Source organism: Prunus persica, chromosome G2, assembly GCF_000346465.2.
Source record: "Prunus persica cultivar Lovell chromosome G2, Prunus_persica_NCBIv2, whole genome shotgun sequence".
NCBI classification, from domain to species: Eukaryota; Viridiplantae; Streptophyta; class Magnoliopsida; order Rosales; family Rosaceae; genus Prunus; species Prunus persica.
This window is the reverse complement of record NC_034010.1, coordinates 21,772,979-21,785,598: the sequence shown is the minus strand read 5'-3', so window position 1 is coordinate 21,785,598 and position 12,620 is coordinate 21,772,979. Positions and strand designations below refer to the sequence as shown.

At 36.3% G+C, this 12,620-nt stretch overlaps 2 protein-coding genes across 4 annotated transcripts; one reads left to right on the top strand and one right to left on the bottom strand.

The window, feature by feature from the left end:
* Positions 3,304–9,410, top strand: LOC18786229. Of its 3 annotated transcripts, none has more exons than XM_020556922.1 (7): positions 3,304–4,603; positions 4,792–5,005; positions 5,268–5,335; positions 5,479–7,132; positions 7,274–7,401; positions 7,855–8,041; positions 8,134–9,407. In XM_020556922.1, the coding sequence occupies exons 2-7, from the start codon at positions 4,855–4,857 to the stop codon at positions 8,778–8,780; spliced, it is 2,835 nt and encodes a 944-aa protein (XP_020412511.1). In that variant the 5' UTR covers positions 3,304–4,603; positions 4,792–4,854; the 3' UTR covers positions 8,781–9,407. The 3 variants fall into 3 exon arrangements, with proteins under 3 accessions (XP_020412511.1, XP_020412509.1, XP_020412510.1); XM_020556920.1 differs by having other exon boundaries at positions 3,305–4,603; positions 7,238–7,401; positions 8,134–9,410; XM_020556921.1 differs by having other exon boundaries at positions 3,305–4,603; positions 4,796–5,005; positions 7,238–7,401.
* On the bottom strand, positions 9,263–12,501 carry LOC18787110. Its single transcript, XM_007219618.2, has 4 exons — positions 12,358–12,501; positions 10,599–10,690; positions 10,014–10,087; positions 9,263–9,894 (listed from the first exon to the last, which is right to left on the bottom strand). The coding sequence occupies exons 2-4, from the start codon at positions 10,668–10,670 to the stop codon at positions 9,639–9,641; spliced, it is 402 nt and encodes a 133-aa protein (XP_007219680.1). The 5' UTR covers positions 10,671–10,690; positions 12,358–12,501; the 3' UTR covers positions 9,263–9,638.

The window sequence follows — 12,620 nt, the reverse complement described above, 5'->3', positions numbered from 1 at the left end:
ATTTAACATTTTAGTATAAATGTATTTTTTTCAGTACAAGCGATAATCTAAATTATAAAGGGGAGAGGGGTTTCTCACACAAAGTACAAAGGTGTCATGAGAGTTCGAACTTGAGACTACTATCTATAAGTCAAGACCTTTTTTCATTGGACGCTAGACCCGTTGGCTTTGGTACAAAGTATATACCAGTAGAAAGAGAATCTAGAAGTCTAAAATTTCCGAATAAACATCAACATCCCATAAATTGTGATTAAAAAAGCTTTCAATTATTGATTATTTTAAACCATTTTTTTAAAAAAACCGATGGAACATTTAAGGGTCAACTAGGTGACATAATTTGGTGAGAGCTTTCCATTATAGCCTCTCCAAACCAGAAATAACACAAACGTAAGTATTAAATTAGGCCGTTGCAGTATGATTATGAGCAAATTTGATAACTAATTCTCAACAGAATTGCGAACCTTAAAAGAAAAACGAAAATTATGTCTGCATAATTAAAGTTTCACCAAAATAACCAACCAAAGAAATAAATAAGTTGCACCAAATAACTGATTAGGTCTTTAAGCAACCATGAAATGATGAAATGGAAACCCTAGTCCTTTTCTGGGACTGGGAGGTTCGAACTTTTGGTGCATCCATATTTTTTTAATCCTTCAAATACAAGGGTTAAGTGTAAGATGAATGGTAAATGCAAAATGAAATGCACCCAATATTGTGTTCATTTGCATTTAACAACAAGAAGATTGGGTTTGAAAAATGATTGTATTAGAATAAGTGCTTTTCTTGTGGTCCTTGCATTTCCACTACCTATCAATTTTCTGGAATATCTTCAAGGGCAAGCAAGACAAAAGCTGCCCCATTGTTTGTATGCAAGCTCACTCTCCCTTTTCCTTTTCTGCCATCCTGTATCTGACTATTATATATATAATACAATAATAATAAACTTTGGATGTGTTACTTTGTTTGGCCTTATGCGTGTCATACAAGAGTGAGAGAATCATATGTATCAATCTCCACCACTACCCTCATGAATAGCTTCTAGATGTGTAATAGTTATGTCCGAACTTGTCACGTACGGTTATAAATTCACTCATATTATAACACATGAATTGATAATATTATATAACAGTGTTATGATTATATCGTAATTAACAATAAATTGGGTGATAAAATTTCATATTAGCTAGTGGTCCCTTATAACAAAAACAAAAATTTCCCAACATATTCCAAAACCTGGGCATTGTCCTCAGTAGGCGCAACTTCCATTGTCCAAACAATAAACAATCTCATGCATTTGTTTGTTTGTTGGCATTGCCATTGTTATTATTATGATCAGAAAAAGGTGTTGGACTTGAAGTTTTTTACCCACCCCAACCTAATAAAATGACATTGAATAAATTATAATAATAAAAGAAACATTTCAACTCCAATTCGTTGTTCCTTTGCTATTGGCTTCCCTACCTTCATAAACAAACAAAATTGCCACTTGATTAAATTTGTTTAAATAGTATTAATAATTAAGTATTTTTTTAATTAATTATCCTACCCAACATTCATAAGTCTGTATGTGACGCATCAAATGATTCAGTGGACATTGGGGTAGAGGCAAAGGTAGCTCTTTGTCTCATATGGGCCTTGTGATTAGACAATGAATCAATCGGCATTGAAGTTGGTAAACTGTATTGGTTTTGGTGGAGCCAACTGCTTTGATGCAGTAGGGGCCAAAGTGAGCTGCCTTGAGGCCCAACTGCTCCTCCTCACAAAGTCACATGCCACCACCATGGACAAAAGCTTTGGTGTCTCAGATTTCACTGTCATCTCAGTTAGATGCATTTCCCATGCAAATTCTTGCCCTATTTTTGGTTTATAGTCAAAGGGGTAGTGAGTTCATGATCTTACTTACCTGCACCAAATTTAATTCAGAGGGTATTAAATTTGATAAAGTATGCAGCTTTTGGAGTTGGTTCACGTGATGACGACAGCATATCGAAAAAATGTGTTTGGAGTTAGGATAGATTAAGAATTCGATTTAAGATTAACTCTCGTAAAAATATATATGTATATATATTTCCAAATGGAGGAGAGAATCGAATTTAGAACTTTTTTCAATATTATGACAAGAGTATCACTAGACTGCTAAATTGGTGTCCATGAAATCCTCACACACATGCACCTTTGATTAGGCAGTTTTTGATTTTGAATTCAAATTTCAGCCATCATTGCTATAAAAATACTTGATTATGGGGAATAATTAGGAGGCAGTTTTGAATTTAAATTCTTTTATTTTATTTTTTTCATAATAATAGGGTGAGGGATTCTTGACCCCATATCCATGGGACCATGGATATACCAATTGATAGGAGGAGTTTCAGAAGCAGGCCTTACTGCATGCATCCATTTATAACGACTTGAATCCACACATGGATGTCTATGAATTCTACATTAAATGTGGAAGAAGACTGCACGACGAGTGTTTTACCACCAAACCACTGACTCGTTTATTATCATTCCTTCATTTACAATTCAACTCAAAAGTAACTTTTTTTTCTTTTTGCATGGGAAAATGACATTGTTACCGACTTGCACTGCAAAGCGGTATTATGCATATATGTGTACAAAAAACTTGTGGGATTATACTAAATCCATGACATACAATATAAATGGATGAATAATCATGTGAACTTATTTGAAATGGGAGTGGTCATGAATCACGGGAAGTCGGAATTTGAGAAAGAATGAATGGGAATCAAATTAACTACTATTTTTCTTAAGATAATTTCTTATTTTCAGATACTGAATAACGATAATTTGATTCTTTATGTGTTAGCAAATACATAGAAAATTATATATTGTAATATTGTAACACCTTTGTATGTAGATAAAATAAAAAATTGAGATAATTCCAATACTCAACTTAAAGTAACTAAACATATTGTTAAGATTACAAAAAGAAAAAAAATTGGAAGTAGCTGTCAAAAAAAAAAGTGGAAGTCATCATGGACTTGCCTCCCATGAACTAAACATCACTTCAAAAGGATCAAAACCTATTTGAAAAAAAGGGTAAAAAACTTTTTTTTTTTGGTTGTCATAATCAAAAACCATTCTAGATAAGTCTGATAATAATATTTACTGTAGATAATATAGAAAAAGATGTCGTAAAATCTTTTCTTTTTAATTCCATTTTTTTTTCAAGTCCATTTCCAGATGAATCATCCCTCCTTTTCTCCACTTATTTACACTTTTAACCCTATGCCTCGCATGTTATATTTACATTTCTAATCCTTAATCTCGTCTGTATCACGCATTTGTGTTTCTCAACGCTCAGGAACTCTCTTGCAAAAGCGTACACGTCAGCAACTTCGCACACACATTTCCTCTACAGCTGCAAAGTAAAGGTTTTTGAGGAGAGAAAGTCAGAGAGAGAGAGAGAGAGAGATGTGAGAATTGGGATGGTGGTGAGTGGTGACTTTGATGATGGTTGGAAGAGCAGAGGAGAGAAAATGGAGACAGCCCAAACTTTTCTTCAATACAAAGCTCTCTCAATGGACCCCATCAAAATCAATCCAAACCCAACTGTCACGTATTCTTATAATCTCCCACCCAACACCAACAGCATTGTAAAGTTTTTGTCTTTCACTTTCTCACCATCACTTCCTTCTCTCCCTCCACTTTCCTCGGTCTTTAATGGCTGCCCATTTGAGAATTCTGCTTAAAAAATAGTGGGTCGGTGCTAGATAAGCATTTGGACCTCTCTTTTTGGCTGTCAAAAAAGATGCCCACTTGGAAGAAGTCTTTATTTTTCACCGTGTGTTTGGTACAATTTGCCTGAATTTGGTCTGGGTTTTGTGAACACCTGTGATATTTTTTGTTTTGGAGGTTCTGGGTGCTTGAAGCTTTGCCATTGAAGAGAACTTTGCACCCAAAAAAAAAAAAAAAAAAAAAAAACCTTTTGCTCGTGTGAATAGCTATGTTAGAATTTAGCAGAGCTTATTTTGGGTGTTTCAAAAGGGTCGTTTTCAATGGTCTTTGATGCTGCATTGTACTGTGCTGAATTTTTCATGCTTTGTTGTGTCAAGCATTGACCTTTTGAGAGAGGATTTTGAATATAAAAAAAACCAAACGCATGCGTGGATTATCTGAATTATCAATTCCATTGTGCACAACTCATGAATTCTGGATCGAATTTTTGTAAAGAATATTTGGGTTTATCAAGCTTTTGTGTATCTGAAGCTTCTGATCAATTTTCGACATCATTGCTTAGTTTTGTTCATATAAGTTTGAGGGTGGATTTTTTACCTTTGACCCATTTGTGATCATGGGAATTGAGGAGGTATAATTGCCTTGATTAGTCTTTTCTTTGAAGTGAATACCAAATTGCAAGTGCTTTGAGCCTTTTGTGGAGAATGAGAGGTGCTGGTTAAGGCTTTTATGAATGAAAAAAGAAGGCTTTGATACCTTGCCATCCACAGAAAGTTTAGTATCTTGAGCTTCACTCTGTTAGAAAACTTGAGGGGTTGAAATTGGAATTTATTGGTATATGCAATAGACTTATCCAGCTGCATTTCTATCTTCGCCATATCGAATTCAAGGGTCTGAAGTTGAGGTAATTCCTTCATGCATGTCATGTCTTTATTTGATCTTCTAGAGTCAAAGTTTGCTATGATTTCAGTGAAATAAAAATTATGTTTGTATCAACTGATTTTCCTAATCAAGATGACTGCATTCCTCTGTAGTGTCCTTTTAACTGCTATTTATTAATTACTCTTTTATGTTCGTTGGGGTTTCTTGCAGCCAGGCCAGGAACAGATTTTGGATATAGAAAGCCAAATAAAGTTAAACATTCACCCATTAGTTATGGCAAAGAAGTCCCAGAAACGCTCTGTGCGATTTGAAAAAGATCAATTAGGCTGCATGTCGGGTTTTATCAGTATATTTGACTTCCGGCACGGTCGCCCCACCTGGAAGCTGATTTCTGATAGGAGGCATGGAAGTAAGCATGTTGTTGGTAAGAACTCTGAATTCTTTTTCAATTGGAAATGGTGCTTTTCTGCCATTTGTTGCCAAATTTCTTCAGGCTGAAATGAGTATGCAGTGAGTGATTGTGTTCTTGGGCATTCTGCAGCAAGATTTTATAGTTAACACTTACCTGGACGAGATTTTCTCAGTTTGACCTATGATTGGGAATTGGTTTCTAGTAAATTTTCTTTGGAATCACCAAAAGGACAATATTCCAGATTGTTGTTGAATTTCTATTTTTCTTTTTGCAGGTACTGGACTTTCAAGGAATCAGTTTGAGATGTTGAGTAATTTGGATAAAAACTTCCAAGGCACCCTTGTAAGTGTGGGCATATCCAACTGAACTTGTGCTTTGAAATTAATATGCTAGTTTCCGTGGGAGGGAGGGGAGGAACTGGGAGTTTACCACATAATAAACTGTAGTGATTATATGACTAATAATTCCATACTAAATTGCTTCAGGACGGTGATGTGAGCACAACAGCAATAGTGACAGCCGATGCTTGTAAGCCTAGTGTGAAGAAACTCATGGAAGAAGAAATGTCCATTGAGCAAGACACAAAAAAGGAGATAAGCAATGATGAAGCAGAAACTAAACAGTCTGACTCAAGCCAGATCAGAAAGGACCACAAGAAACCAAAGAAGACTCGCAAGAAAAGCCGTGACATGGACACCCATAATTTGAATGCTTCTGAGAACTTGGAATCTGTATGCTCTTGCAATCAGAATCCAGAGCAGAAAACTAGAAGTAATTTTGGCATAGATGAGATAAGGGAAGAGGTACGTTGCCAGATCCATCAGAAATATATTAATTGTGCAAATCATGATGTGAATGGTGAAGCTCCTGCAAAATCGAACTACAAGCACTCTGATTTTGAAGAGTTATGTGTGGCAATCAAGGAGTTCATGAATCAGAAGTTTACTGATGGGAAACATCTCACAGAAGATCAGAAAATCCACCACTTCAGAGAACTAATGGATGCACTTGAGGTCTTAAGTTCAGATGAAGAATTGTTTCTGAAACTTTTGCGAGATCCAAACTCACTGTTGGCAAAATATGTCCAAAACTTGCAGGATGCTCAGATAGAGAAAGACGAAGAATCCCAGTCCTTTGCAGAGTCTAAGTTGTCAGAACAGAAGCTTGGCGATTTAAAGCAACCTGAGGAGCTTGTCATCCGTAAACATCGTTACTTTTTCAGGAGAAAGATCAAGCATCAGGAAAGAAACCCAACAAAGGCAAATGAGAATTCTGAAGCTTCAAAGAGAATTGTCATTCTGAAGCCTGGGCCTCCAGGCTTACGAAACTCTGAAACTGAAAATAGCCCATCCCCAGAATCCCATTACATTGCAAGGAATAAAGGGACAACTGAAAGAGTTGGTTCCCACTTTTTTCTCTCTGAAATAAAAAGGAAATTTAAGAATGCTATGGGAAAGCAACAGCATGGGGCATCTACTGTTGGAATTTCAAACAGATTGCCCTATAAACGTCAGAGTTTGGAAGATAGTGACAGAGGAGTTGGTAAAGAAAAAGCTGGAAGTTCTCCTGGTAAAGAGCACTTCTACATGGAAAGAATTGCTAAACCTTCCAGTGGTATCAAGAGGGTAGACAAGACTGGCAAAGTGAAAGAATCTGAAATAAGTTTGGAGCATGAAAATCATGGTATTCTGGATCAAAGGGTATCTAACATCTACATTGAAGCCAAAAAGCATCTCTCTGAGATGCTGAGCAATGGAGATGAAGTTGTAGATATTTCGAGACGACAGTTTCCTAAAACCTTGGGAAGGATTCTCTCCCTCCCCGATTACAACATTTCTCCTTTTGGCAGTCCTGGAAGGGACTTGGAGAATGGCTTTGTTACTGCACATATGAGATTATCCGCCTATGACAAAGTTTGGAAGGCCAATGAGAATACATGGTCTCCTAAGCAAGAGAAAAATGCCAGCCCTCTCAGTCATGTAGCACCCAACTTAGAGAGTCTGCCATCTGTTTCTGACAGCAACCCTGATTATAAAGTACAGCCTCCTAACTCAATACCAAGTAACTCAGATAATCTGGTTCATGATAATGAAGTAGAAGAAACCCATCCTACCATCGTAGATGAGATGAATCCTGAAGGTATTGATTCTTTCAGCTGTTCAATATTCAATGACAAACATTTTGATAAGCCCCTGCGCTTGTTTTTAAATTCTTTGATATTTAGCATTTACAAAATTTCTGTAGGTGATATAGAGATTGAAAAAGAAATTGAAATTGTAGCTCAGGAAGAAGAAATTATCGTGGATGTTCCCTCTGAACCAAGTGGCTCTTCAATTGCCAGAGATGACGAAACCAGTGACATGCCTGAAATTTCTGATGATAAAAGATATTTTGAATGCTCAAGACAGGTAACAATTTCTTACTTGTTTGTGCATATAATTTGTTTTCTTTTTGTACTCAAATTTTCATGACATGTAAAAAAATTGTGTTAAAATGATTTTCAATTTGAAAATCAACATAGATAATTAGAGGTGATAAATTCCCTGCCTATGAAGGCCATGGGGTAATTCTTTTTTTCCCAAAGCTAAGTCAGGCACTCACAAGAATGTTTTCGTCATACTCTTGCTAACACAGTAACCCAATAACTGAACTCTTTAAAAGAGTTTGGTTTAGAAAAATTGGCTCATGCAAATAATATCTTATGGGACTATCGTCTATATCAACATGTAAAGATGATGGGATGAGCCAGGCAGGACCCAAGTATTATTCTTATGTCTATTTGCATTTTCTTTGGTGGATCTGCTGCTTATATCCATCATCTTTAGGGTTTATCCTGATAATCATTCTTACTCATCTTCCAGGAATCAAATGACGAGAACCCAGTGCAATCTTCTTCATTAGCATCCCCTTCCAGCTCTTCAACCACCAAGCATTTTGAAGATTTAGAAAGGGCTATTGATATTGCAGAGCGGCCAAGCCCTGTTTCAGTTCTTGAGCCACTATTCACAGATGATGACATCAGCCCTGCAAAAACCATTTCTCGACGAGGTATGGTTCATTATAATACAAATTGATTTGGAATCTTTTTTTCATTTTTTTTCATAGCACTTCTTCATTAATGTTAACTCACTGATTTGCAGTAGAGCTGCCAATACAACCACTACAGATCCAATTTGAAGATCATGACCCTTCAGCCACAGAGCAAACTAATAATGCAAAAACTTGTACAGAAGACAAGGAAGTAATATTTGATTTTGTAAAATCAGTGATGCAAGCCTACGGCTTCAATTGGGATGACATCTGTGTGAAGTGGCTTTCTTCTGACCAACTTATTGAGCCATCATTGTGTGATGAGGTAGAGCTTTTCCCTAACCAGCTTTGCTATGACCAGAATCTCCTTTTTGACTGTATTAATGAAGTTCTAGTGGAGGTTTGTGGGCGTTGTTATGGTTGCTTCCCTTGGGTGTCATCTGTGAAACCTAGCATAAGGCTAGTACCAGACATGAAAACTGCTATACATGAGGTCTGGACAGGAGTTTATTGGCATCTCCTTCCGCTTCCATTGCCTCATACTTTGGATCAAATTGTCACAAAAGACATGTCAAGAACTGGAACGTGGATGGACCTTCGATTTGATACTGAGACCATCGGTGTTGACATGGGTGAAGCCATTCTCCAAGAATTGATGGAAGATACCATATTAAGCTATGTAGATGGTAGTCCCAAAAGTGAAAATGCTTTATTTTTGGCCGAGTCAAATGAAAAAGATAGCATTTTGAACTTGTAAAACACAATCTGGCTTATTTGTCGATGCCGAAAACCAACCCACCTTCTTGTTGAGGCAGTTGGAAAGCAAGTCATATATGCGCATCCAGAGAAGCAACATTTCACCAAGAGATCTTCTTAGCTTTCCTGGAGTATCCTGGATCCAAGATGAATTGGCTTTGCAACTTTGTCAACTGAAATCATGTAGGTAGCATAGAATCTGCCACATCGGAAAACTATGGCTCACTGGGAATTCTGGGCAACAGTCATCACATGAAACATCCTTAATGGATAGGGTTTGCAAATGCTCCTTGCAAGAACTCGGGCGCTTCTCCAGAAATGGATTATACAAAATTGATAAGTACCATTTCTGAGAGTCATTGTCCATGTCAAGCACTGAGGCTGTAATGTAGAGTTGTTCTTATAAATGTAGATTCTTGTAGAGGGTTCGAGCTTTGTGTTAGTTGAGGGTGTTCTTGATTTCATTCATTCTTAACTGTGTTGTCTTGTTCTCTTATTTCCCTTTTTTTTTCCCCCTTTGTATTTTCTGTTGTATTTGCAAAGGTTAGAGCTCAACGAGTTGTGAGTTGTGAGTCTTGTGACTGACTGGTTGTAATTACAAAGAAAATAAAAATTCATGTTAGGTTTATTATATGCACCGAACAAGCTGTTACTTTGGTTCAATAAACTTGCACTTGGAAATGTGGAATATTTGTTCCTATCTCCTTTTCACAAGCTTTGATTTGTTGACTGAACATCTATAATTACAGATAAAGAAATTGTATGAAGTTACCAGAACAACAGAACCAAAGCTCTAAAATTAACTTTTGACAAGGGTGAGATGGTTAACTTTCTTTGGTTACAAGTCAAGGTGAACACGTTACTTCTTCCTTTTCTTTCCCCCTAAAGATGGGGTCACCGGAGCTGCTGGTCTTTTCTTCTCAAACGCTTTGGTTCTGCTGTCTAAATCTTCATCGTCGTCACTGTCATCTCTAGCAGCAGCCAATGCAGACTCCTCGGCAATTTTGGCAGCATTTCTTCTTCCAGCATCCAACTTGTAGTGTAATTTCCTTTCAAGGGGATCATCTGAAGGTGAAAATTTGAATGGCCAGGGAACTTTAGCACCTAGTCCAAGCCTGAGAAAACCAATATAGAGTTCTTCAGAAAGTCAACAACGACACAATAACAGTAATATTGACAAATTAAAGATAATTATACTCCCTTCAGCCCAAAATAAATAAATATATAAACTTGCCTAGCAGGTCTACTCTGTATTTCAAAAGGCTCATCTTCTGCAGGTTCAGTCATGTTATTAACCCATTTTGTAGCCTGCATATTGGTAAATTTTCAAGCACAAACAAAGTCAGATTTTGAAAATCTAATATTAAGGCAGTGACATTGCAGTGGCGGATAGTATTGTACTTAGACTCCATTGCACCCCATTCATAAGGATTTTCGACAAGATTGCTGTAACATCAATCGCAGAAATAAATACTCTCTAAGTACAAGTTAAGAAGAGCCTGCATTGATTTAAATATTATTTATCTGTATCACCGGATTTTCCTCACTGTTGGTATGCTGCGACAATTCACAATCCAATCACAAATCATTCTTTTAGAACAATAGTTATATTTCAAGTTCATTCACTTGAATACACACATACAAAGATAGCTCCTTCAAGAAACCTATCACTTCATATTATCATATCTCAAATGCTACAAGATGTTCATTGCAACAGTTCTAGCTATTCTAGACCATATCGACCAGACTTGCTAGGAGTCCCTATAAATCAGTTTATTGTTCATAGCACAATGAAAGAAAACTAACAAAACTATCATACCAATTCCAAAGCTTCATCCAATTTAACTACTTGAGGACGATTCTTTTTCTGTGGCGTCTTGTTGGTGCTCATTGCAACTTCCTACACACAGACTGCACAATACAGCAGAGTCTTAATGTGAAGACCCATATTTTTAAAAGTATATGTATTAATAATTTGAGGATTAAATATTTTACTGCATATTTAGTTATATATATTTAAATTAATAACATGGATTAAGAGTTTAGACGTGGCATCCTTACATTGTTTTCTTGGAGAGAAAGAGTGTTCTCTCTTATCTTAATTTGGAAATATATTTGAATGTAGTTAGTATGCTGGAGGTGGCTTTTTCCATTAAATTAGTTATCAATTAGTCGATGCATTACCATGCATTTGGACAACTCATGCTTACAATTTGGTGACTAGGCTTTATCTTAGCTTGAGGTGGAGTATACAATTTCAATAGGTGTCACAACCCTTAGAAAGAAAACTCCTGACGTTGACACATAGCAGCTTATACAAAAGAATGGCAACCAAGTTATATGTTTGAGAAAGAGAGAGAGAGAGATGATGATGATAAAATTCTTGGAGGGCATATAGGCTTAGTTTGTGTTTTCTCAACTTGGCGGAATCGAGGTAGGAGTTTTTTGGGAGGTCTTTTGTAGAGATTGATTCGATTACATTTCGTGGACATTATATTATGTGTGGTATTACAGTTTGGTTGGAACATTATATTATATGTGGTATTACAATTTGGTTGGTATTCTTTGTTATTGGGTGTTTACTTGTTATTAATTATTCGATCAATGTTGGTGTGGCTATATTTTGATACATGAGATAAATGAAAGGCATAATTATTATCATATTATGGAAATTAATTGAAGTTCTTGGGTTGAGAAAATAATGATGGATAATGGAAATGATATTTTGTGTAGTTAAGTCTAACTCTTGGTAGGTATCAGGTCTCAAAGATCCCACAGTGCACATGGTTTTTATTAGGTGATTTGAGACTGGCGACAAAGAGTTAGGCAAGACGACTAACAAAAGGGGAATTTTGGGATAATTGAGATGAGTGTTAGTTCATATAAATGGGCACTCGGAACCAAGTGGTATAAGCATGGTATGAGATGTGCAGGTTTGCTTGTCCAGTTATACGAATTAACGGGAATAGATGAAGAGCGTACATACATTATTATTATTGATATATATTTGACTGAGTGACTACATGTCACTTAATTTAGTTATATTAATTTACCGTGAAAATATTCATGTCCCTACTGAGCTGTGGCTTCGCTCACCCCTTTATAGACATTGTAGGTGTAAAACCCAAAAGACAGATGGTAGACAAGCTGAAATTGAATTAGATGAGAGTTATAGAGCTTTCTTTATTTATTGTACATTTACAACTTTAGATCTATTTTTATAAGATAAAATTTTAAAACTCATGTTTCACCTTTTTCGTTTTTTTATTTTTATTTTTATTTTCTCACGCATAGTGCGCAGGATTTCCATCGACCCGCATCCGGGGCGTGACACTTAATCAAACTCAAACCAATATACTCCATTAACAACTAAATTAGCTAGACAATGGATCACACCATGAAACACCAAATAGTAGATAAAAACACACAAACATATCAACACCAGCTAAACAATTAAAGGGTTTTGATTGATCATATCTCATACTAGATTAAGAGGCCAACAGTAAACGCACAGACCAAAAGTTTAAAGCACAATAATTGAGTAGTAGGAAACAAAGCTAGGGTTTTGAAGAGCGTACCAATTCCCAGAAAAGCTAGCTATTGTGAAGCTCTGAATTTGGGTTTTGAGGAGGAACTGAGGCCAAAGTATTTTTATGGCAATGGTGTACAAAAGGCGAAGACTTCGGGGCGAAACCGGTGAAAAAAACAGCCAGATAGGTTTTCTTTTGTTGGGCTTCAACTGAAGAAAGGTCTTGGGCTTTGATGACTTTGATTCCTAACGAACACCACTCTTCTCACAGCAATGTATTTTTGTTGGTTCAAATAAGGCATGATAAATTTT

Bases quoted from the DNA above. Each gene is read 5' to 3' on its own strand.
- LOC18786229 (XM_020556920.1), top strand. From the start codon at position 4,855: ATGGCAAAGAAGTCCCAGAAACGCTCTGTGCGATTTGAAAAAGATCAA. The intron at 5,006-5,267 runs GTAAGAACTCTG...TTCTTTTTGCAG, and splicing joins TGGAAGTAAGCATGTTGTTG to GTACTGGACTTTCAAGGAAT. The intron at 7,133-7,237 runs GTATTGATTCTT...AAATTTCTGTAG, and splicing joins AGATGAGATGAATCCTGAAG to GTGATATAGAGATTGAAAAA.
- LOC18787110 (XM_007219618.2), bottom strand. From the start codon at position 10,670: ATGAGCACCAACAAGACGCCACAGAAAAAGAATCGTCCTCAAGTAGTT. The intron at 10,088-10,598 runs GTATGATAGTTT...ACCAATATGCAG, and splicing joins TGGATGAAGCTTTGGAATTG to GCTACAAAATGGGTTAATAA. The intron at 9,895-10,013 runs GCAAGTTTATAT...TGGTTTTCTCAG, and splicing joins ATACAGAGTAGACCTGCTAG to GCTTGGACTAGGTGCTAAAG.